Source organism: Hippopotamus amphibius, chromosome 9 (assembly GCF_030028045.1).
Source record: "Hippopotamus amphibius kiboko isolate mHipAmp2 chromosome 9, mHipAmp2.hap2, whole genome shotgun sequence".
Lineage (NCBI taxonomy): Eukaryota > Metazoa > Chordata > Mammalia > Artiodactyla > Hippopotamidae > Hippopotamus > Hippopotamus amphibius.
Genome location: NC_080194.1, coordinates 43,281,369 through 43,303,400, shown reverse-complemented (window position 1 = coordinate 43,303,400; position 22,032 = coordinate 43,281,369). Strand labels below are relative to the sequence as shown.

The following is a 22,032-nucleotide window of genomic DNA, read 5'->3' as shown; positions in this document are numbered from 1 at the left end:
CACAGGTTGGTGGCCTTTCACCTGATGCATAAGTTCTCCCTGAAGATGCAACAGCATAACTTGGAGCACGGTTGATTACTGGATAGTCCCTCCATCTCTTGTTACCTCAGGGGGAGTTGCCTTCCCGCAGCTAAGAACAATGCCTCAGTTATACGGTTATATCTCTGGGGCTCTCTGGTGGGCCGGTCCAGAGCCAGCACTGCAGAACTGCTACCTCCTTCTGCTGACCTACATTCTTGCCAGTATAGCACTCTTAGCAGCCAGGCCTCCCAACTAGTAAGAAGAATTCAGATTTAGGCTTTTTTTCTGGCACTAAAAGAGTCAAGGGTCCATTTAATTTATTTTCTTTCCTTCTACCTATTTAAAGAAAAGGGGGGAAAAGCCCACAAACCCTGCAGTTAAAATGTTTCCCATTTTTACTTTGTAGCCTTTCAGCTCAAAGCAATAAAAATGACTTTGCTATCAGGATGAAGTTGTGTGAGTTCTGTCTCCTAAACAGCTTTGTAGCTCCTCTCTCTTTATCCCATTGTTGCTGTTTTAGCTTTGCCTTTGGGCTGTTGCAGCAGCTTCCCATCTGGTCCCTCCTCCTATCTCACCCACTCTGAACCCCTTTCTACATTGCTACTGTAGTAGTATTTATAAAACACAAATCTAAAACTCCCCAGTTTAAAATCCTCCAGTGGATTCTTACTTATTGATAAATTTCACACCTTGGCCTGGCATTCAGATTTCTTCACAATCTATCCCCAGTGTGTTTTTCAAATCTTCATTTCCTGCCACTCTTCCCCACTCACTGTAAACTCCAACCGCACTAAACTATTTGCCATTTGCCTGATATGGCATACATTTTCATGCCTTTATGCATGAAATGAACATACATTTCTTTGTCCCCACCCCCACACACCTCTGATAAATTCCTCTCATTCATTGTTCAAGGCCAACTAAAATGTTTCTTCTTCTGAAAAACTATTCCCAACTGTCCCAGACCTATTCTTCACTCCTTCCTCAGCATTTCAGTAATACCCCAACATTCTCTGATTGTATATCATGTATATTGCCTGTAGATTAATATAAATAACCTATATTATTTTCCATTAGACTGTAAGCTCAATGTAGAGAACCTAGCATCATGCTTGGCACAGTGAGCATTTGCTAGATGCAAACTATGCTGATGGATACTAATGAAGAAATCTGGATTAAGTCACTTTAGGCTTTCACTGACCACTTATTACCAGTCTTGTTATGTCAGTTCAGTTTTGTTTTGTTTTGTTTTTAAATCAAAGGGAGAAAAAAGAGTGAGTGAGCAGAAAGAAAATGGAATTATTTTAAGGGAAGATGATTTGTAAATTGAAGTCTGGCCAAAGATGGACAGTCAGGATGGGGAATAGTTGAAGGAATTGAGCCTGGATTTGAACAAGAGAAAGTTCAGGAAGAATAACTGATATCTTCATATCTGTGTAAAGCGAACATGCTGACCACTACACTATGGAAACGTTGCAGTATCTGTGGACACTTGTGTTGGAGCAGAGGAAACAGACATGTTCTGTGAGAGTAGAATTAGGACCAGTAGTTAGGAAGCTGTTCAGGGTTAGATTCCTTACAAGGTCGATTTTTAGCGCAGAGTGAAGAATTTCTTAACCTCCAGAGCTCTCCAACAGAGCTTTGACTGCCTCAAGAGGTTCTGAACACACCATCATTAGAAGGTGTGCTGGCAGAGTCCCTGTGACCAGCCATGTGGGCCACTATAGAAGATATTCCAGTGTTGAGTGGCAAATTGGACTCAATAACCTCTAATACCTCTTCTAACTGTAATTCAGTGCCTGTGTGATGCTTTTCAGTAACGTGAGCATGACCTATATTACAATACTGAGTGGGAACAGAATAGCTTTTTTTTTTTAATAACTGAGCCATCTTTGACCAAATCGATTCTCCTGAGTAATTTCCTGTTTTCTCAGGTTTTGAATCTGAAATAAAAGAATGTTGGCAAAGAAAATGGCAGCCAAATCCAGAGGTTTACATGAAGTAGACTCATGTTTTGAGGGAGGTTGGTAGAATGGACTTTGTCTCATTCAGCAGGCCCAGTTCTGTCTTCGCTCTCTTTTTACTAGTTGTGTAAGATAAATCTAAGCTTCAATATCCTCATCTATAAAGTGGGACTAATAATGTATATCATAGTTAGGATAAAAATTAAATCAGATAAAGAAGTGCCTGGCACAGTGCTCAGAACATATTACAGATTCAAAACTACATCCTTCCTCTTGCCCTCTTCTTTTTTATTTTGAGAGAATTAAAATTTTTTTTTTTTTGGCTTGTTTGATTTTTTTTGGTCACCCCCGGGGTTGGGGGGCAGTTTTCTTTGTAGCTTCAAAACTAAAGTGTCTTTGTTGTATAAATGTTCCCCCCTTCTCACAAAGGAGTAATCCTCTTTGTCTTCCTGACCCAAAGAGTTAGTCTTCTACTAGCTTTTTGATACTCTTCTATTTTTACTTCCTAAAGAGTAACTAGTTTCAGAAATAGTCCTCTGATGTCTATTGAAAGTAATTTCTAATTTCCATATTAATCAAAAAAATAGCTTTACATTTTTTCAGTCCTAATCCTAGTAACAAAAAGTAAAAGGGATTAGATTGTATTAACATCTATAAATCACTTAAAATGTACACATCAGAATCCCAGGAAACCTAATCATTACTGTAGCCTTTGAGGTACAAAGGAGTAAAGCTCATTTGTGTCCATTTATTCTCTTCACTCTTGACCTCCAAAGAATATAAATATAGGAGGGGCACACTTGTTTCCAAGGGGCAAGTCATAGTTATTTGGTAGGTGTGGAAAAGGCCAGTTCCCACCACTGATTTACTGAATAATCTTAGCCAAAAAATCACTTTACTTCTGTGAGCCTTGATTTCCTTATCTACAAAATGGGGGAAATAATATTAGTGTTGTTTTGAGGCTTGAATGACATAGTAGTTGTGAAAATATCTTTTGTTTGAGTGATTGGTGAAATATCCATGGTGTATTATTTGAACTCCATGTCTTTACCCCCAGTGCATTTCAACAGATCCAGGCAGTTTTGGGAAACTGGGACTTGGAGTGCACTCTGCTCACTTTGGGTGGGGCAGAGCCTGTCCAGAGTCTTTGGAGTGTGCAGAGAGGAGACTTCAGCAGGGAATAGCTGCAATCTAGCAAGTGTTACTATGACCTGAAACTTATATTCTAGTGGTGGGAAAGAGGCAGTCTCCCATCAGTAGGTAAACGTGTAGTATATCTGGTTGTTAACTGCTGTGAAGGAAAACAAAGCAGGATAAGGACCATAGAGAGTTATGAAAGTTGAAGGTACTATTTTAGAAAGAATGTAAGGTGACATTTGAACAGAGTTCCAGAAGGGAGGAAAGGGAAAGGGTAAAGGCTCTGAAATTGGAAAGTGCTTGACATATTTGAAACACAGCCAGGAAGCCATTGTGGCCTGGAGTAGATTAGCATGGGGGCAAATAGTAGGAGAGAAGGTTAGAGAGGGAGCTGAAGTCTGGGTGGGTCTTTGAAAGGGTTTCACTGTAATTGTCATGGGAAGGTACTGTGGGGCTTGAAGAGAGGAGTGTCATGATCTGATTTAATGTTTTAAAGGATAGTCTGGCTGCTGTGAGAAATAGACAGCATGCAATCAAAGGTAGAAGCAGGGAGACCAGTTAAGAAGCTATTGCAGTAATCTAGGTGAGAAATAATGATGACTTGGACTAGGATAGAAAGTACGTAGGCAACGAGATATGGTCAGAATTTGAATATATAAGTCAGAAAGGATTTGCTGATGGATTAGATGTGGATAGGGAAAAAAAGAGCAGAGTCAAGGATGAATCTTAAGATTTTTGGCTTGAGGAGCTAGAAGAATGAGTTGTCATTTACTGGAGCAGAGTAAAAGCTTGGAGAACAGATTTGGAAGGGAATGGGAAGATAAAAGTAAATATTTAATTTTGAATGTCATATATTTAAAATAATAACAGCTGACTTTTTGAAGTCTTAGCTTTTTGCCTGGCTCCTAGTACTTTGAGGTCTTACTAATTTAATACTTATAGCAACCTATTAGGTAAATAACATTATTATTTGCATTTCACAGATGGGAAAACTAAAGCACAGAGAGATTATGTAAGTGGCCTAAGGTCACACAAATAATTAGTGGTGTTGCTGGAATTCAAACCTAAGCTTAGATCTAGCTCCAGAGACCATACTCTTAGCCACGCTTCTATATAGCCTTGATATCTAGCAAACATCCAAGTGGAGATGTTGAGTAGGTAGTTAGATACTATATGAGTCAGGAGTCCAGGAAAGAAGTCCAGTCTAGCAATATGAAACTTGGACATAGGTAGTGGACAGATGAAACTGAAAAGGTAAGTTAGGGCCAGTGACCATAAAGGGAGATATGGTCACAAGAAGACAAAATGATGACATCAAGCCCTAAAAGGCAACCTAGCCTTTTAGGTGTGGTTAACCCATCAGTCCTGCCTCTTAGAGCTAAGGAGGGTGCAAGCCAAGCCATTTATGGATGTCTGCAAAATGCTACCCTTCATCCTTTTGCCTGAAATGTTCTTCCTCCCTTTTTTGTCCACATCCAGGGACATTTAGTGCCCAGTATAATCCCTGGCAGACAAGAGATACTAAATAAATGTTGCTTGATGAAGGCCCCTTCTCTGCTCACTTTATATCCTTGTCATGGCACTTTTCGGGCTGCGTTCTAACTGTCCACTTATCTCTTTTTCTCCCTCATTACTTGGTGCCACTCTCAAGGCCAGGGACCCTCTTGGATTTGTTTCTTTGTTTTAAACCTTTCGTAGCTCCAGAATACAATGCCCTGGGAAATCTCTTTATTGGGCACCTGTCCTCTGCCTTATCTGTGCTAGGCACTGGAGATGCCAGCATCGTCAACAGAGGCAGCAGGATGGGTAATATCAGTTGGGGTCAAGGAAACAAAACAAAACCAGGAAAGTTGTGGGGAGGAAGCCCAGCTTACATATGACGCCCTTTTTGGACAGGGGAAGTTGATGGTCGGGAAGGGATATTCTCTACTGGCCACATAGACTATTCATCACCACCCCGTGTCTGAGAAGCTTGGATGCTTGCTGTCCAGGCTGAGGGGAGGAGGTGGTGGTGGTGTGCCCAGGGAGTAGGAAACAGGAACTGATCAAGAGCTGTTGTGTACAGGCAAATGAGACATAGCTATGCCTTCAAGGAGCTTACAGTTGGGGAAAGGAGGGAAGGACAGGAAATGTAAACAGACCATTGAAGTACACTGCGATAAGTTCTGTCATTGGGGATGCATGTGTCTTCAAATTTGTTCTGTTCTATGGGGTAGAAGATACAGATAGAGTTCAGTGAAGTATGAGAAGTCCCTTTCAAACAATCAGAGCAGTTTCACCGTGGAGGGCGGTGCTGAGTCTCAGGAAAGGAAAGAGTTTATGGTTGGTAGAGATGTAAGGGCTGGGATGAATGATGCCGTGAGTGTGTTGTAGAGGAGCCCTAGCCTCAAATGTGAGGGTGGACCAAATGGCCTTGAAGGTGCTTCTGACCTTTGCAATCTGTGACCCTAAGTCCCTTCCTTTCTCTCAGCCTAAGGATGTCACCTAGAAAATGAAGAGGGCTCTTTCCAATGCTGCCATTCTTTGATATGTGCCAAATTCAAGTGAATGAAAAATAATTCTACTTAGAAACATTGATGGAAGATCCTATACTTGCCCCTAAAGTAAAAGACATCTGAAATGACATAGTAGGGGTCTGATTACCTTTGGCTGTACAATCTCTCACATGAAGCTGAATACAGATTTCAGCCATGAAACCCGATCACTTTGCTTCCCAGATTAAAGCCTTGACTTTCTACTTGAGAAGTGGCAGACCTCTGTGTTCCTAATTAAGTGACAACAAGTTGGCTGCCATGGTTCTGAAATCAGAAAATGATTGGGAGTAAAGAGAGATGAATTTTCTTTGGAGTTGAAAAGGATTTAGGGAAAGGCATATTAACAAAGATACATTATTAAAGCTCAATATTTACAAATCCCAAAGAAGCTTTTAGGGACTTAGGGATTTAATCTTTGACTTTTAAAATCAGCTTTCCATTGTCAGTCAAAATATACCAATGAACATTTAAAAGCTGCAGGGAGCAATGATACAGGCACTTACGCAGCGCTAGTACGAGTACAAATTGATAGTCTTTCTAGAAAGCAATGTGGCAAAGTATGTGAAGACTCTTAGCATGTCACTTCTCATCATTGCTGCTGCTGTTTCCCTGATCTGAGCCCCGTCATCTATTGCACAGAGTTTGCAATAGCTTCCTAACTGGTCTCTATGCTTCTCTACTCTTCCCCCATTATACTCTGTTTTCCACACAGCAATCAGAGTGACTTTTTTCAAATGTAAGTCAGATCATGTTATTATTCTCTTCAAGACCCCGTTGTGGCTTCTCATTTCACTTAGAGTAAAAGCTGAAGGCCCTGTAAGGCCCTATATGAACTGACCAACCTTTTATCTCTCTGACTCTTCTGCTACTACTTTCCGCCTTGCGTGTTCCACTTCAGCTGCACTGGCCTCTTTGCTGTTCCTCAGACATGGCCAATATCATATATGCCCAACTAACGGCCTTTGAACTGACTGTTTCCTTCATCTGAAACGCTCTTCCTTCAGCCATCTGGCTTGGTTAACTCTTTCCTTCAAGTCTTTCTGGGAGGCTTACTTTCTCAGTTGTCTTATACTGGTTCCCCTATAATAGTGCAGTGCCCTACCCCCAACACTGTGGCATGTCTGATGCCCTTTATCCTGCCCTTTTCCTCTTTTCCATGGCACTTAAAACTGTGTTTTTTTTAATGTATTTACTATTTATCCACTGCCTTCTCAAACTCTCTTAAAATATAAGCTCCACAAGGGCAGGGATCACAGTGTCTGGCACACAGTAGATACTCAAACATTTGTTGAATGAATGGACTTTAAAAATAGCTCACTTCTAGAACTCATTCCTGAAAAAATAATCAGAAATGCAGCCAACGATTGATTTGGGTTGTTCTCATAGCTAAATAAAGCTATAACAATGAAAATTTGCAGACAGCCTAAACATACAAAAAGAGCGTTGTGGCTAAATAATTTGATATGTCTACATAAAGGAATATTATAAAGATATTAAAAAGTGTTTAGAAGAGTATATAATTACATGGGAAAATGCTTATAATGTTAAAGTGAAAAAATAGAATTTAAAACGACATTTACCCTTACCCCACACAATATACAAAAATGAATCAATGATAAGAATTCCCTGGTGGTCCAGTGGTTAGGACTCTGTGCTTTCACTGCTGAGGGCCCAGGTTCAGTCCCTGGCTGGGGAGCTGAGATCCCCACAATCTGTGCAGCACAGCCCAAAAAACCAAAAGGATCAATGATACAAATATGTGTCAAAGCCATAAAACTCTTAGAAGAAAATATAGGGTAAAATCTTCATGACCTTAGATTTGGCAGTGGGTGCTTAGATATGACACCAGAACATAAGCAATAAAAGGAAAAATTATTAGTTATCTGTTTTATATATAGTAGTATGTATATGTCAATCCCAATCTCCCAATTTATACCACTCCTTTCCCCCTGGTAACTGTAAATTTGTTTTCTACATGTGTGACTCTATTTCTGTTCTGTTCCTTTGTACCATTTTTTTAGATTCAACATATAATGTGATATTTGTTTTTCTCTGTCTGACTTCACTCAGTATGACAAATCTGATAAAGGTTTAAAATCCAGAATATATTAAAAAGTCCTACAATTCAACAACAAACAGCCCGGTTTTTCAAATGGGCAAATGTTTCAGATAGACATTTCTCCAAAGAAATGTACAAATGACCAATAAGCACATGAAAAGATGTTCAACATCATTAATCATTAGGGAAATGCACATCAAAACCACAAAGAGATACCACTTCACAGCTGCTAGGATGGCTATAATGAAAAAAAAAAAAAGGAAATAAGCATTGGTGAGGATGTGTAAAAATTGAAACCTTCATGCATTGCTGGTGGGAGTGTAAAATGGTGTAGCCACTGCAAAAAACAGTTTGGTGGTTCCTCAAAAAGCTAAAGATAAAATTACCATATAACCCAACAATTCCGCTCCTCAGTATATACCCCCTAAAATGGAAAACAGGGACTCAAACAGATACTTGTATATTAGTGTTCACAGTAGCATTATTCACCATATCCAAAAGGTAGAGACAACCCAAGTGTCCATCAACAGATGAATGGATAAACAAAATATGTGTGTGTGTGTGTGTGTGTGTGTGTGTGTGTGTATTCAGTGGAATATTGCTCTTCCATAAAAGGGAATGAAGTTCTGATACAATCTGAAATATGAATGAACTTTGAAAAAATTATGCTAAGAAGCCAGACATAAAAGGATAAATAGTGTTTAATTCCATGTATTGAAATACATAAAATATCTAGAATAGGCAAATTCATAGAGACAGAAAGTATAGAAGTTAAGACAGGTTATGGGAAGAGGGAATGGAGTGTTACTACTTAATGGGTGCAGAGTTCTGTTTGAGGTGGTTAAAAAGTTTTAGAAGTACGTAGTGGGGATGGTTGCACAACATTGTGAGTGTAATTAATGCCACTGAATTGTACACCTAAATGGTTAAAGTCACAAATTTTATTTTATATATATTTTGTCACAATTAAAAAATTTTTTTTAAATCTCTGTATATATTATGCAGTGGTGGATGAATTAGGCTTGCTTGTGTGGGCACTCTAGAGCCAATTGTGAGCATCTTTTCTCAACTACTTACTCAGTGATGTTGGTAGTTTGAAATTGGTCATAGTGAGGGTATTTACACCATGGAACTTGGCAAATGCTACAAATAGGGCTCTACCCCAATCCCCTTGAGCCAGTTGTTAAATATTTACTAGCATACCACTGAATATGTGTGTATAAAAATGCATAGAAAACTATCTGGAGACATAGATGCCAAACTGCTTTTTTTTTTTTTTTTTTGATAAGCAGCTTAGATTTATTCTCCTCCCACTTCTGAAGCCACCTTTTTTAATTTATATATACATAGTATATAAACGGCTATACAGCATTTTTTACCTACATTAACACAAGTTTAGGCTTTACTACTGTGTGAAAGTTTGTTAAAATGCACTCATTTACTCAAAATAGATCTTAATGCCCTTAGTAAAAAAGTCCACTAAACAAAATGGAATCCTGGGGCCCACGTCATATGAATAATTCATTAAATAACACTTCTGAAACACCCAGAATCATGTACGTATACGTGTTAACCAAACTGCTATTATCTCTGGGGAGAAGAGTAGTGTTGTGGCACGAATGTGAAAGTAAACTTATACATGTATGCTTCCATAGTATTTGAATTTTTTTACAGTGAGCATATAGACATATATTTCTTATACTGCTTTTTAAAAATAGACAGAAAAATGTGTATATGTTGGCATTGTGGTATTGGTGATTTTTCTAGAGAGGCTATAAAACCAGTCGCATATACTATCTGAAATGGTCCATGAAGAAGCTGAAGGCTAAGCTTGGGACTTGGATTCCATTTGCTCAGAAATCTGCTTTCTTCTTGCCCAACTAAATGGGGCTTTTTTGTCTCTTCATAGGTTACCCCACAGCCTATCCAGCTGCGGCCCCTGCCTACAATCCCAGCCTGTACCCCACTAATAGCCCCAGTTATGCTCCAGGTAAGGAGAAAGTGGAGACAGCAGCACCGGTAGGATGTGGGGCTCTATTTGGGGAAAAAAAAAACAAGCAAGAGATAAAACACCTGCTGGCCATTCCATGTCCTTAATTGCTCTGGGCTCAGCCTGTCCATGCTTGATTGTCCCGGGAGTCCCCCCTGGGAACTGGGGCAGTTCAGCCTCTGGGTTGGGGTGGGAATAGAATTTTATCCATTCTCCTTGGAACTTAAAGTTGGCCCGAGTCTTCTGCTGGAATATCTGAGACATGTATCCTCCTCAAGAACCTTTTCTGCTCTCCCAATATCCACACCCAGTTTTTGCTCAGTTTCCCCTGAGGCTGCCATTGACACACACACACACACACACACCTCTCACATACACCCCTCCCATTGACACACACACACACACACACACACACACACCTCTCACATACACCCCTCCCATTGACACACACACACACACCTCTCACATACACCCCTCCCATTGACACACACACACACACACACACACCTCTCACATACACCCCTCCCCCCAGACTTCCTGGATGTGGATTTGGAAGAGAGTGAGAGACTTGCCACCAGAGCATAAAGAGCTGGTTTTCAAGCTGCAGTGAGGAACTTGTTTTTCAAAAATAATAAAGGCCCAATACTCCTTGGATAGAGATTGAAATAGATTTGAAATTGTTGAAGAACTTTGTTTCAGTTTGGGAGCAACACAGAGGTCTTACCATTGATCTTAACTCCCATGCTCAAAAAAAAAAACAAAACCCAAGGCACTCTCAGCTGGCGCTTTAACACTCAAGGGGCAGGAGAAAGAATGTGGACTTTGCAGTTAATAAGTCCTGATTACTCAGCTCACTAGTTGTGAGGCCTTAGACAAGTTACCTCACCTCTCTGAGAAGTGTGCTACCAACCTCACGGTTATAGATGGTTTTATGTAAGTTCCTCTTCATTTACTCAACAAGTATTTATTTGTTGAATGCCCTCCACACTAGAATAGGAAAAAAAGAAGAATGCTGTCTTTGCCCCAAGTAAGCTACAGTCCATCTGGGAGCTGACCTGTAAACAAATTCATGGCTGTACGGTGTGATGAATATTGTAGAAGAGGAATATTGTAAAACATACGTACAGGAGGAGAGGAAACGGAGGAGGGAACGACCTCTACCTGGGGTTGAGAGTGTAGGGGAGGCTTCACAGAGGACCTAGCAAAGGAGACTAGAAAGAGAAGTAAGGGGCATTCTTTTTTGTTTGGTTGGTTGGTTGGGTTTTTGTTGTTGTTTTTAAGAGGCGTTCTTTTAAACATACAAAGGAAGAGTTGGGCATTCTAGGCAGAGTAGAACCCGGGCAAAGGCATGGAGATGTGAGCAATGACACTGAAGAACTTCGAAGTAGTGAGAATGGATGAAACATAGGCTCTTGGGTGGGGGCGTAATAGATGCATCTGGACTACAGATATGTGAGGGCCAGATTTGGAAAGGCCTTCAATGTCACGATAGTACTCTTATTTTCTTATTTAGTAATTATTATTCTAGACTGAGAAAGCTTGAAAAGGCCTTAGAGATCCTCCAGTTCAACCCCTTCTCTTGACAAGGGAGATGCAGGGAGAAGCAGTGTTTTGTCCAGGTTAGCCAGTGAACCAACAATAACACATGGACTGGAACGCAGATCCCTAGGCTCTTGGTCTCATGCTTTTCTGTGCCAGTCCAGTGCTTATCCAACTGTCATTCCCTTTCTTCTGGGATGTTTAAATGAGAGACAGACATGGGCTATGTCAGAAGACCTAGATTTGCGTTCTGACTCTGTCACTTCCTAGATTAGCAACCTTAATTGCCCCACTCTAAAGTAGGAATAATGTCATGATTGTATTTTACTCACACATACACACATATGAGCCCTGTTCTTTTTTGGCAGACAAGAACTATTTTATGCAGGCAAGTGATGTTAATCTCTAAAGTGCTTACATAGGTGTGTTATTCCACAGACATTTATTTTGGCCCTGCTAATGCCCGAGGCACTCCGGAAGACACTGTAGGTGATTCAAACTTGTGAAACTGTGGCCATTGCCCTCAAAGAGCTTATGAGGGGAGCAGTGACACACAGGCTAAAAAAAAATCTGTAATAATGTTTCACCATTGATATTTTATTCTGTACTCACTTTTAATCAATAAGATATATATTTCCAAAAAAAAATATGCTAGGAGATAGAAGCAACAAAATCTACAGAAATTCTCTCTAATAAAAGAATTAAATTTAATAAGTTCTATCTTAAAAACTATGGTGGTTTTGATACTCATCTTACGATATAGAAATGATTTAAATCTAAATGCTATGAGATCTGTGAATTGTCTTGGTAAACTATCCACTCTAAAATACAATGAGATGAGTAGTTGTAGGAGGTCAGGTAAGATCTGGGGTGAAGGAAATGTGTTATCTTCATAGTCAAGAGGCCATCAGTGACCTCTGCGAAAGTAGTCAGGGAGGTGAGGCTGGGAGTGAAGGAGTAGATTCGTCAGATAGAGCCTCCATTTACAAGAGGCTTGGCTACAAAGGAAAGGAGGACAAGACGGTGTTGACTAGAAGGGAAGGCGGGGTTAAATGAGGGGTTTTTTTCCTGGAAGTGTTCATGATTAAATAAGTACTGATGGGAAGAAGCAAGTGGAGAGGACTTCCTAGGTGGCACAGTGGTTGGGAATCCGCCTGCCACTGCAGGGGACACGGGTTCGATACCTGCCCCAGGAGGATCCCACATGCTGTGGAGCAACTAAGCCTGTGTACCACAACTGTTGAGCCTGTGCTCTAGAGCCTGTGAGCCACAGCTGCTGAGCCTGTGTGCCACAGCTGCTGAAGCCCACGTGCCTAGAACCCATACTCAGCAACAAGAGAGGCCACCACAATGAGGAGCCCATGCACCACAACAAAGAGTAGCCTGCACTCACCACAACTAGAGAAAGCCCATGTGCAGCAACAAAGACCCAACACAGCCAATAAAATAAATAAATAAATAAATTTATTTAAAAAAAAAAAAAAAAAAAGAAGAAGAAGCAAGTGGAGAGAACATTGAAATGCAGGAGAAGGGGTGTCAGATGGAGCCAGGCTTCCAAGGAGGCTGTGGCGTGTGGGAAGTCCAGAGCTTGGTTCTCTGTTTTGGGGAGCTGGTGGAGTGGGGTGCCTCATATGGGAGAGCAGCTCTTCCTCTCAGACTAAAGGAAAGGTCACAGGTGGATGTGCTTAGAATAAATTGCCCAGTGGAAAGTGGAGAGTTCTTGTCTAATGATCTTGATTTGCTGAGACAGGTGAGCAAGGATAGAGGAAGAATTATAAGGAGAGAGGTCAAGGTGTGAGAGTCTCACAGGGAGAGGTGGGAGAGGAAACTTTGAAGCAGTAACACAGCCAGGTAACATAAGAGGCCCGACTGAGGTGGAGACGGTGAATTTGCCAAGGCTGTAATCCCCAGCCCTGGGATATGCTCTCATAATGTTCAGAACTTCTGGGGATAGATTGTGGAATTGTTTTAGGATTAGTTTGGCAAGAAAGTGGAAGGACAGGGAATAGATAGCTAATATTTGTTGAATGGTCCCTATGTGCCAGGGACTATTTTAAGCTCTTTATGGATATTAATTGGTTTTATATCACAGCAAACCTTTGAGGTCATTACTGTCATTATTCCCATTTTTCCAAGTGAGAAAACTAAAACTTAGGGAAGTTAGGGAACTAGCCCAAAAATCCCAACCCAGACATCCAGCCACCACATCCGTATGGTCTTTTAACCACAACATTATACTTGCAGTTGGCTAGAGAGAAATTGAGGTGTTAGACTAGAGCAGTCAGGTTAGAGAGGGGAAGGAGAGCAGACAGGAAGAGCCTGAGACCATAGTCCCCCAAGGGGGGTAGAAAAAGAGATTGGAAAGCTCCTGGCATGTATAAAGTACTGATTAAGTTTTAATTTTAAAGCACACAGAATATCAACCCACCTCTAACTTGATTTTCTCCAATTTTATGCTTTGAAAAGTCAACATTTTTCTAAGCTATGACTAAACCAACCCAGACCATTTTCTCAGAAACCCCCATAAGTCCACTAGACAGGATGGTATTCGCACGTTGTGTCAGAAGGCCCCAAACTGGGAGTTGGAAGACCAGGATTATAGCACTAGCTCTGCTACTGATTTTAGTATGACCTTGGGCAGATCCTTTTCGCTTTGGAGTTACACATACACACATCTGGTCTGTGTCATATATTGGGAGGCTGGCCTCTGTGTTTTACTAGGTCTCCTGACTGCAGTGGAAGAGCTGACTCAAGGATAGAGAGGACAGTGTATGTACTCTCAGCTTCCTGCCAGAGCCAGCCATTTGTGATGCTGGGAGGTGCCTGCAGGATAGAAGCCTGCAAAGGAGTCAGGCTCTCAGGTTTAAATTTCTCTTAGCTTTTTCAAGAAGACCAAGAAGTTGCTTCAGAAAGAGCTATGTTTAGCAACTCTGAGTACCCTAAGATGTCATCTGTCCAGGGTGCAGGGAAATATTTCACTCCTTCATTGATTCTGAAAGCAAAAGCAGTGTGGGTACTTGAAGCTTTTTCCCAAGCTCTTAATGACTTCAGGGATCTTAAGAACATTTGACCCCACAGGAGGCGAAGCCAATAGAAACTTGTTTTCAAAATCTGGAGACTAAAAGTTGTGTCATATTAATGGTAATCTGACTTGAAAATGAAGGGAAAGGATAAACAGAATAACTAATGTAGATCAAAATGAAATACCTCCTCACAAAAAAATGTGTTTATAAATCATTGTCATCTGTTGTCCCACTTGATTTCATAGCAGCCTTGTGAAGTACAGTTACTCCCATTTTGCATATGATGAACCTGGGGAAGGGAGGGAAAAGGAATTTGTGTTTTCTGAACACCTGCTGTGTTCCAGGCACTGCAAGTTTTGTCACAAATGTTAATTTTTTTTCCCACAGTCTTGTGAGTTAGAACTTCTTACCTTCAGTTTTGCTCAGAGAGGTTAAATAACTCGTCCAAAGCTGCACAGCTAAAAAGCAGTGGAGCTTGGATTCAAAGCCAAGCTGTCTGCCCATAGTCTGTGCCCCTTCTACAGAGCCACGCTCTCCCAGAGGTCTCAGGGAATGAAGTGCCTCTGCATTGGTACTGGCCCTCTACGACTTCATGCGGAGCTCTTCAGAGGCCAAAGATGATGGTTTTGTTCCTAAACCTTTACCTCCACTAGCACATAAAGCTTCTGTCATATGTGAAGTCCCTCTGTAATGCTTGGGAGACTTGAAATTTATTCTTAACATGGACAAACAAAGAGCAGGAACTTGGATTTATACACTTCCATGCTGCTTCTGGGTCAGCTGCCTGGAAGATGTCGTGGCATCCAAGGAGGTCCCCCTCTTCAATGAATGGGCTTTCCTGGATGGCAGGTCTGTCACCCTCTCCAGGGTGGAGGTCCTTTGCACCCTCTGTGTTCATTGTTTCTTGTGTAGCCCAGGGGAAACTGCTATTTTGAGACAAAGTCTGTTTTTGTAACTGCAATATGTACTACTTTGCACAGATTCTTAGTGGTAATTTCAACTAACATTTCTATCCAACAGAGTTTCAGTTCCTGCATTCAGCTTATGGTAGGAGAGCTATTTTTCCTCATCTGTATTATGGCCTATGAATGTGTTATCTCGTAACAACAGTAGATCCCCTCTCCTTTCCTCCCCAAATCCCATCCCCTAGGCTTGGGCTCCCCCAGGTGGCTCAGCAGCAGTTCCTAAAGCATGCAGGAACATGTCTGATGGTGCAAAATCATGGGTTGGAGACACACATGAACCGTCCCCTAGGGCAGCAGTGAAGGATCATGGCACTAAAAGGCGTCTCTCCCCTTTCTCACCTCTGGGGTCCCATCTGACCTAGGTCGGAAACCTCCACCCTAACGTGGCTGCTGAATTCAAACAAACAAGGGAACAAAAATTCCTGGGCCTATATGGCTCCTCTGTTGGCTTATGGCAGCCCCTGTAGAGGAGTACCTGGATTATGCCTGTAAGAACTCAAAAAACCAGTCTGCCCCACAATCAGAATTTCCATCTCCATTGGCAGTCTCACATGTTTGAAGACCTGGTTAACTTTAGATACAACCTATTCCCTTAGCCCAGATCTTGAGCTCTGGCTCATTTGGGGGGCATTTTCCTGGATGGTGAGAGGTGAGGGTCAAGTGGGCTAATAAGCCAGGAACCAGAGCTGATTCTCTGGGCAGTGTGGACTCCAGGCCCAAGGCACCACGGGAACTTCTGGGCACCTGTGAGGGTCCCAGCAGTGTAATTTGACTAGGTCCTTTTTTGTCATAGACAGGAAGGGACCATAGGAGGGACTTGCCGCTTTTACCACCCTCACCTGGGCTGCTCAGGACGTTTTCATAAAGTCTCTGCACACTTTCTCAACTTTTAACCGTGAATTATTTGGATGTTGAAAATTGAATATGTGTGTGGCGCATCTTTTAGGAGATGAGCTGTGAAAATCTCTCCTTGCTGCTGCTGTGGGCTGTGTGATCTTGGGCAATTTGCTAATGTCTCCGGGCCAGAGATGAAGAGTTTTATTCCCGATGGTCTCTGAGGTCCTTTTAAATGCTGGCAGCTTGCCCTCTTATAATCGTATTCTTGCACTTTTGCTCGTCACAGACCTGTTTCTCCTACTGTTTATGAGGAGTCATTTTTGTTTGCCTCAGGATATATGAACTTGAACAGAAGACTCCATAAAAGGTGAGAGAAGCTCTCCTGCTTCCTCACCCCTTCAGTTATAGCATCTGAAATAGAAATACTAAAGGGTGTATATGGAGCTCTTCTCTTTACAAAATGTTCTGTCCCAGACCCTAAGCCGGCACTTTGAAGATACAACATTCAGTAAGACAGGGTTCTTGTTTTCAAGAAGCTCACAGTTTAGAGGGGGAGATGGACAAACTAGCCAAGTACAGGGGCTTCTAAGAATCACAGGAACTGGGATACGTGAGGGGGCGGCGGTCAAGAGCTGGGGAAAAGAAGGGACTTCATAGTAGAGGCGAGTCTTTAGCTCATGATTATTGGATTAATAAATGTCTACCAGGTGGCATCTGGGGAAAGACGTGCCAGGAGGATTGAGCAGTGTGAGCAAAAATACAGAGAAGTGATGGCTCTTGGCCTGGTCTGGGGATGGTGAGCAGCTCGTGTGGTTGTCGTGTGGGGTCTGAGAGTGAGAACCGTGAGTGGAGAGAGATCACAGGACCAGACCACGAGGGGTCTGGGGCGCCACACACAGAGTTAGGGAATGGAGAGCCACAGAATGTTTTTAAGAAAGAAAGTTTTGTGATTAGGTTTAGGTCTTAGAAATATCACTCTGATTGCAGCTTGGAGATTGGAGTTGGCAGGTTTAAAAACAAACTGAACAGTGAGGAAGCAGTTGCAATAATTCAGGTAAGCAGTGATGAGAGCTTCCATTGGAGATGGAATCCCCGCACCAGTGGGGATGGAAGAGTGGACAGACACCAGAATTAGAAACTGTAAGGCTGGATGACACTAGATTTTTGATCCTCACAATCAATACTATGAAGCAATCAAGGAGTGGTTATTTTTGCCATTTTATGAGACAGCAAACCTGAAGTGTAGAAAGGTATAGTGACTTGCCCAAGGTCCCACAGCCAGTAAGTGGCACAGCCCAGGCTAGAACTCAGATTTCCTGACTTACTATATTGTTCAGGATGATGGTCCCTTGCTGCCTCTCCTCCTTGTAAGTGTGCTTAACAGATCGTTCAAGTGTCAGAGGGCGTGAGGGCCCCGTGTCCAGGGATGTGAACAACCCAGCACTTGGACATGGGCTGCATGCTGTGACCGGGCCGTGGCCCTTCACTGTCATGGGTTCTCTCTTTCTCTTTTTAAACTGAGGAAGAGTACATATATAGTAAAGTGTACTAGTCTCAAATGTACACCTCGGTAATATTTGACAAATATATACACTTGTATTTATTCCAAACATAGGCCATTTCTAGGAGTTGGTACCTTTCATGGCACCCAGAAGCAGCGTCCTCTGTTAGCTTGCTTCCCGAGCTTCAGTTGGATTGCCTTCATCCCACAGCTGAGCTCTGTATCTCCACCAGCAACAGAACGGGTTCTTTAGAATTATATATGGACATACAGCTAACTAATGAGGACGTCAAGTCGACAGCTGTTATTTGTTTTTTTGTTTTCAGTCTTCATATTTATCCAGTTATTTAATTATTATGTATTCATATATACAGAAAAATAGAGAAACTATTAGTATTTGTTTTCTTTATAAGGAAACCAGAAGAAAATACCCACTTCTTCAGGAACATGTATAGTTTAGTTCAAACTTGCTCAGTTGGGAAACACATAATCAAAGGCACAGTCACACTTGCTTCTTTCCTGGTTAATCTGGAACATTATTTTACTGTGTGTAATGCTGTCTTGTTCACTCTCTGGTTGGCGTGTGGCTGTGTTGCATCCCCAGCTAGACCATAAATACCTCGTGTGCAGTGACCATGACCCACGTGTGTTCCTGTCCACCGTGGCGCTCCCCTCAGTGCTGAGAGCAGTGTAGGCCTCAGTCACTCTTTGGTTAGTTTTGGTTTACTTACTTTGTCACACAGTCCTTCAGGCTAATGTCAGACTTTTGGCTTATGATTAAAATTGTGGTAAAGTATGCACCATTTGAGTTAAAAACTGGGCCAGGACAGGACCTCCAAATTCTGTGCAGCCGAATTCAGGCCTCCTGCTCCCTGGTGGGTTCCTGTGAGGTCTTGAGGGCCTGGGCTTGCCCTATCTGACTTCTCAGAGCTACGTGTTTCACTTTTTAGGGAGTTGTTTTAGGTGGCCAGGGCTTTCCAGCCATATGGAGTGGCAGATTCTAAATTTGAAGCCATCTTAATAAGATTTTTCAACACTGATGGGGTCCTTTATTAACCCCACGACTCCACCCATCCCCGCCCCCCAGGAAAAGAAACCCAAGATAATTGTTTAAAACTGACTGCCCTCCTCCTGTGTTGTCTGCAGAGTCATGCTGTAATGTCCAGCAAAGACCCTGGACTCTGCATGAAATTCTGCTAGATCTCCATTTCTTTTACCAGAATTCTCCTTTTAGTGTCACTTCCCTGCCCATGATTTCCTTCTCATTTCTCAGCATCCACTGTATATATTGCGGGCCATCTATGCAAGCGCAGGGTCAGCCTAGAACAGCTACATTTTTGTCCTTGGTTCAGCAAAAACCGCAGAGTCTTTGAGCTCCTCCTCTGGCCCCAGTACTTCCATGACTGAAGGAACCAGAGGCGTTTTCTGTTACCTGGACAGGCAGAGGGGTTTATGGGGATCTCTCTGGAGGTGGACTATCCTTGTCCTGATGGAGTGAGAAGGTATAGGCAAACTTGCTTCTCATACCACCCTGTCTTACCTTAGCCCCTTGTTAAGATGTTTCAAGTATATCCAACGGTTGCCAATACTAATATACTTTAAAACACCCCATGTCCATGACTCCCAAGACCTTTGAGTGGAAAAAATACCATTAAAATAATTCTTTAGCTATAAGTAGAAATTTGGCTCAAGAATATTTCTCCTTGGGAATCCCCTGGTTGTCCAGTGGTGAGGACTCCGTGCTCTCACTGCCGAGGGCCCTGTTCGATCCCTGGTCAGGAAACTGAGATCCCAAAAGCTGCACAGTGTGGGCACCCCCCCCCCCAAAAAAAAAGAATATTTCTCCTCTAGTTTTTGAAAATATATCAAGGGAGATAACTACAGTGTTAGGCAACCTTCCCCCCCACCCCGCCTTTGAAACCCTATTTCCTACAGGACACATGAAGGTAAGTTTTTTGAGTCACTCCCCACTTCTAGAACATAGGAAGCATCATCCTTCAAATTTCTCAAGCTGAGCTTTGAGTCAGCCTGAGAAGTCTGCAGATTTCTTTCAAACTGAGCCTCATCTCTATTTCACACCTACCCCAGGTTTGACATTTGCTTTCTTAATGGCCCAAAAGATCATCTCTAATTCATGAGGCCGTATCTCAGGTGGAGCACCAGTAGCATCTCAGCAGGAGGTATAAAGGGTGTGCGAGAGGTTTGTCTGTCTGGTGCCGGCTAGGTGTACAGAAGAAGGAGTTTGCAGAGAGTGTCCCACTGGACAGCCTTTGCTTTCTAAGCTGCCAAAGCTCAGTCCCTTTAGAAGAGATGGCAGTCCAGCAAGGTTCATGTCATATGGTAATAAGTATTTTGGGGTCTCTCTTTGAAAACAATTTGTGAAATACACGTCCAGATGAGATTTCAGGCATAAAAAGGGGGCACTCTGTTGATCTGGCCCAGCACATAGTCAGAGGCGCCGAGTTGCTGCACATTAACGAGACAATGGCTAAGGAATGTCCCAGAGCCTTAGGCCAAAGTGTCAGGCAGTAGAAGGCAGTGTTCATAAACATTTTCATGGGTTTAATAGTGGGTAGAAAATCCTGACTCTCCTAATTATAAGCTCAGATTTCCTCAGTTTCAAACCATTTAGAAGCTCACTTCAGCACTCCTCCCAACCACTCACCCATCTCAGAAAGGCTGAACCATCCTGTGTGTCTGAACAGAGCCCCTTGGGTTATATGTTTCTGTCCAGCACAAGACCCTTGCTTTGTGTCTGTGATTGGTGGTGCCCACTTCTTATTTCTGCCTAATGCCATTCTTGTGTCTTCCCTTAAGCAACTCTGCTGATGAAACAGGCCTGGCCACAGAACTCGTCTTCCTGTGGCACTGAAGGCACCTTCCACCTCCCAGTGGACACCGGGACCGAGAACCGAACTTACCAAGCATCCTCTGCGGCTTTCAGTAAATACAGCCTGTCTCCTCCTTTCCTTGTTCCCCTTGGTTGGGACTGATTGGTCTCTTAGGAAGAAAGGAAAGAGAACTTTTAAAACTGATATTTATAAGACACTGTTTTAAGAGGTTCCCTCCTACCCACCAAAAAATTGGCCCTCCTCATACAGGAAAGGTCATCCTCCTTGAACACACACCCCTCTTTGAGGAGACACAAAGCAGCGAGGGAGAGAGAAGGAAGTACTCACCTGGCCCATGAGTTTGATGAGGAAAGGACTGTTATTGCATTTCAAGGGAAAGGACAGAGGGCATTTTAAAGGCTTGTGGACTTTTGGGCTGAGGGGCCTCCTCCAGCTAGTACTCAGGGTTTTTTAAGCCCAGCACCGTGGACATTGGGAGCAGATAGTTCTTGGTTGTAGGGGGCTGTCCTGTGCATATCCCCCGGGGACACAATTGCCCCCTGCTTGAGAAACACTGTCCTCTTGGAAGCTACCCTGTGAGAGTAAGGTATGTGCAGGGCGTCCTCATGGAGGTCAGAAACCATCTGCCTGGTCACATTGGTCACATTCACTTGAGGCTCAGTGGAGTGACTGATGGTTTCACCTTCACATCTGGTTTTTAACATAAAATGGCTCCACTGGGTAAAATGAGGACCAATGTTTAGAAATTACTGAGTGGCATTTTGACCCCGTATAAGGAAAAGCCTCGTACTTTGTTGGAGCTGTCCAAAAGAGGAGTGGCTGGCTTTGGATGTGGTGAGCGCCTGTCTCATAAGTTGTGCCAACGAGGGCTGGACAAGCCCTCAGAGGGATGTTGCAGACGAGGCCGGATGGTCTGAGGTGCAGTTAAGTATTAATCTATTAAGTAAGTAAATTAGATTGTGTTTTAAATTTTTCATTAAAATGTTATTTTCTCCTTAGTTCTCATTGCCCCTTCATGTCAACATTAACTTATGTTTATACAACATAACTCTCACCTTTTGCAGAATATGCTTTCATGATCACCCTCTCATTTAATCTACACTAGAGTCCTATTTGGGTGGATTTTTATTCCAGTTTGAAAGCTGAGGCTCAGAAAGGTCATATGCCCCATGCCACCCAACTGGTAAGCAGCACAACTGGAAAAAGGTATCACCCAGGTTAAGTTTCCATTACTGACTTTTTTCTTGAGATTAATTTTACTCTCATTTAAGAGAGGGGTGATAGCAGTAGGGAGTTTTTCCAGGTACCTATGATATTATGTATGTTAATGGGCGAATACGTACATATTCTCTCTTATATTTGCACATATGGAGGTAGATGCATACAGACACACCTGCTGTGGTGTAGCAGGAAGAAGCCTGGAGTGGAAGACCAAAAGAGTTGGATTTTAGACTTGGTTCTGTGTAACTCTGGATAGTTCATGTCTATGCCTTGGACCTTGTTTTTTCCAAATATGAAACGAGGGGGCTGGACTAGGTCATCTTAAGGCTCTCTCTAGCTAGTAGACTGCTGACTCTGTCCCCTTGGTGCTGTATACCCAGTATCCTCCA

At 42.4% G+C, this 22,032-nt stretch overlaps 1 protein-coding gene across 4 annotated transcripts in view; it reads left to right on the top strand.

Moving 5' to 3' along the window:
- Positions 1-22,032, top strand: part of FAM168A (family with sequence similarity 168 member A) — a 199,146-nt gene that overhangs the window by 162,738 nt on the left and 14,376 nt on the right. For 2 of the 4 annotated variants that reach the window (XM_057748280.1, XM_057748277.1), the window contains exons 3-5: positions 9,625-9,705; positions 15,288-15,314; positions 20,388-20,513. In XM_057748280.1, coding sequence (XP_057604263.1) covers positions 9,625-9,705; positions 15,288-15,314; positions 20,388-20,513 — 234 coding nt within the window. The remainder of the gene's footprint in view (positions 1-9,624; positions 9,706-15,287; positions 15,315-20,387; positions 20,514-22,032) is intronic. The other 2 variants (XM_057748278.1, XM_057748279.1) reach the window with 2 other exon arrangements.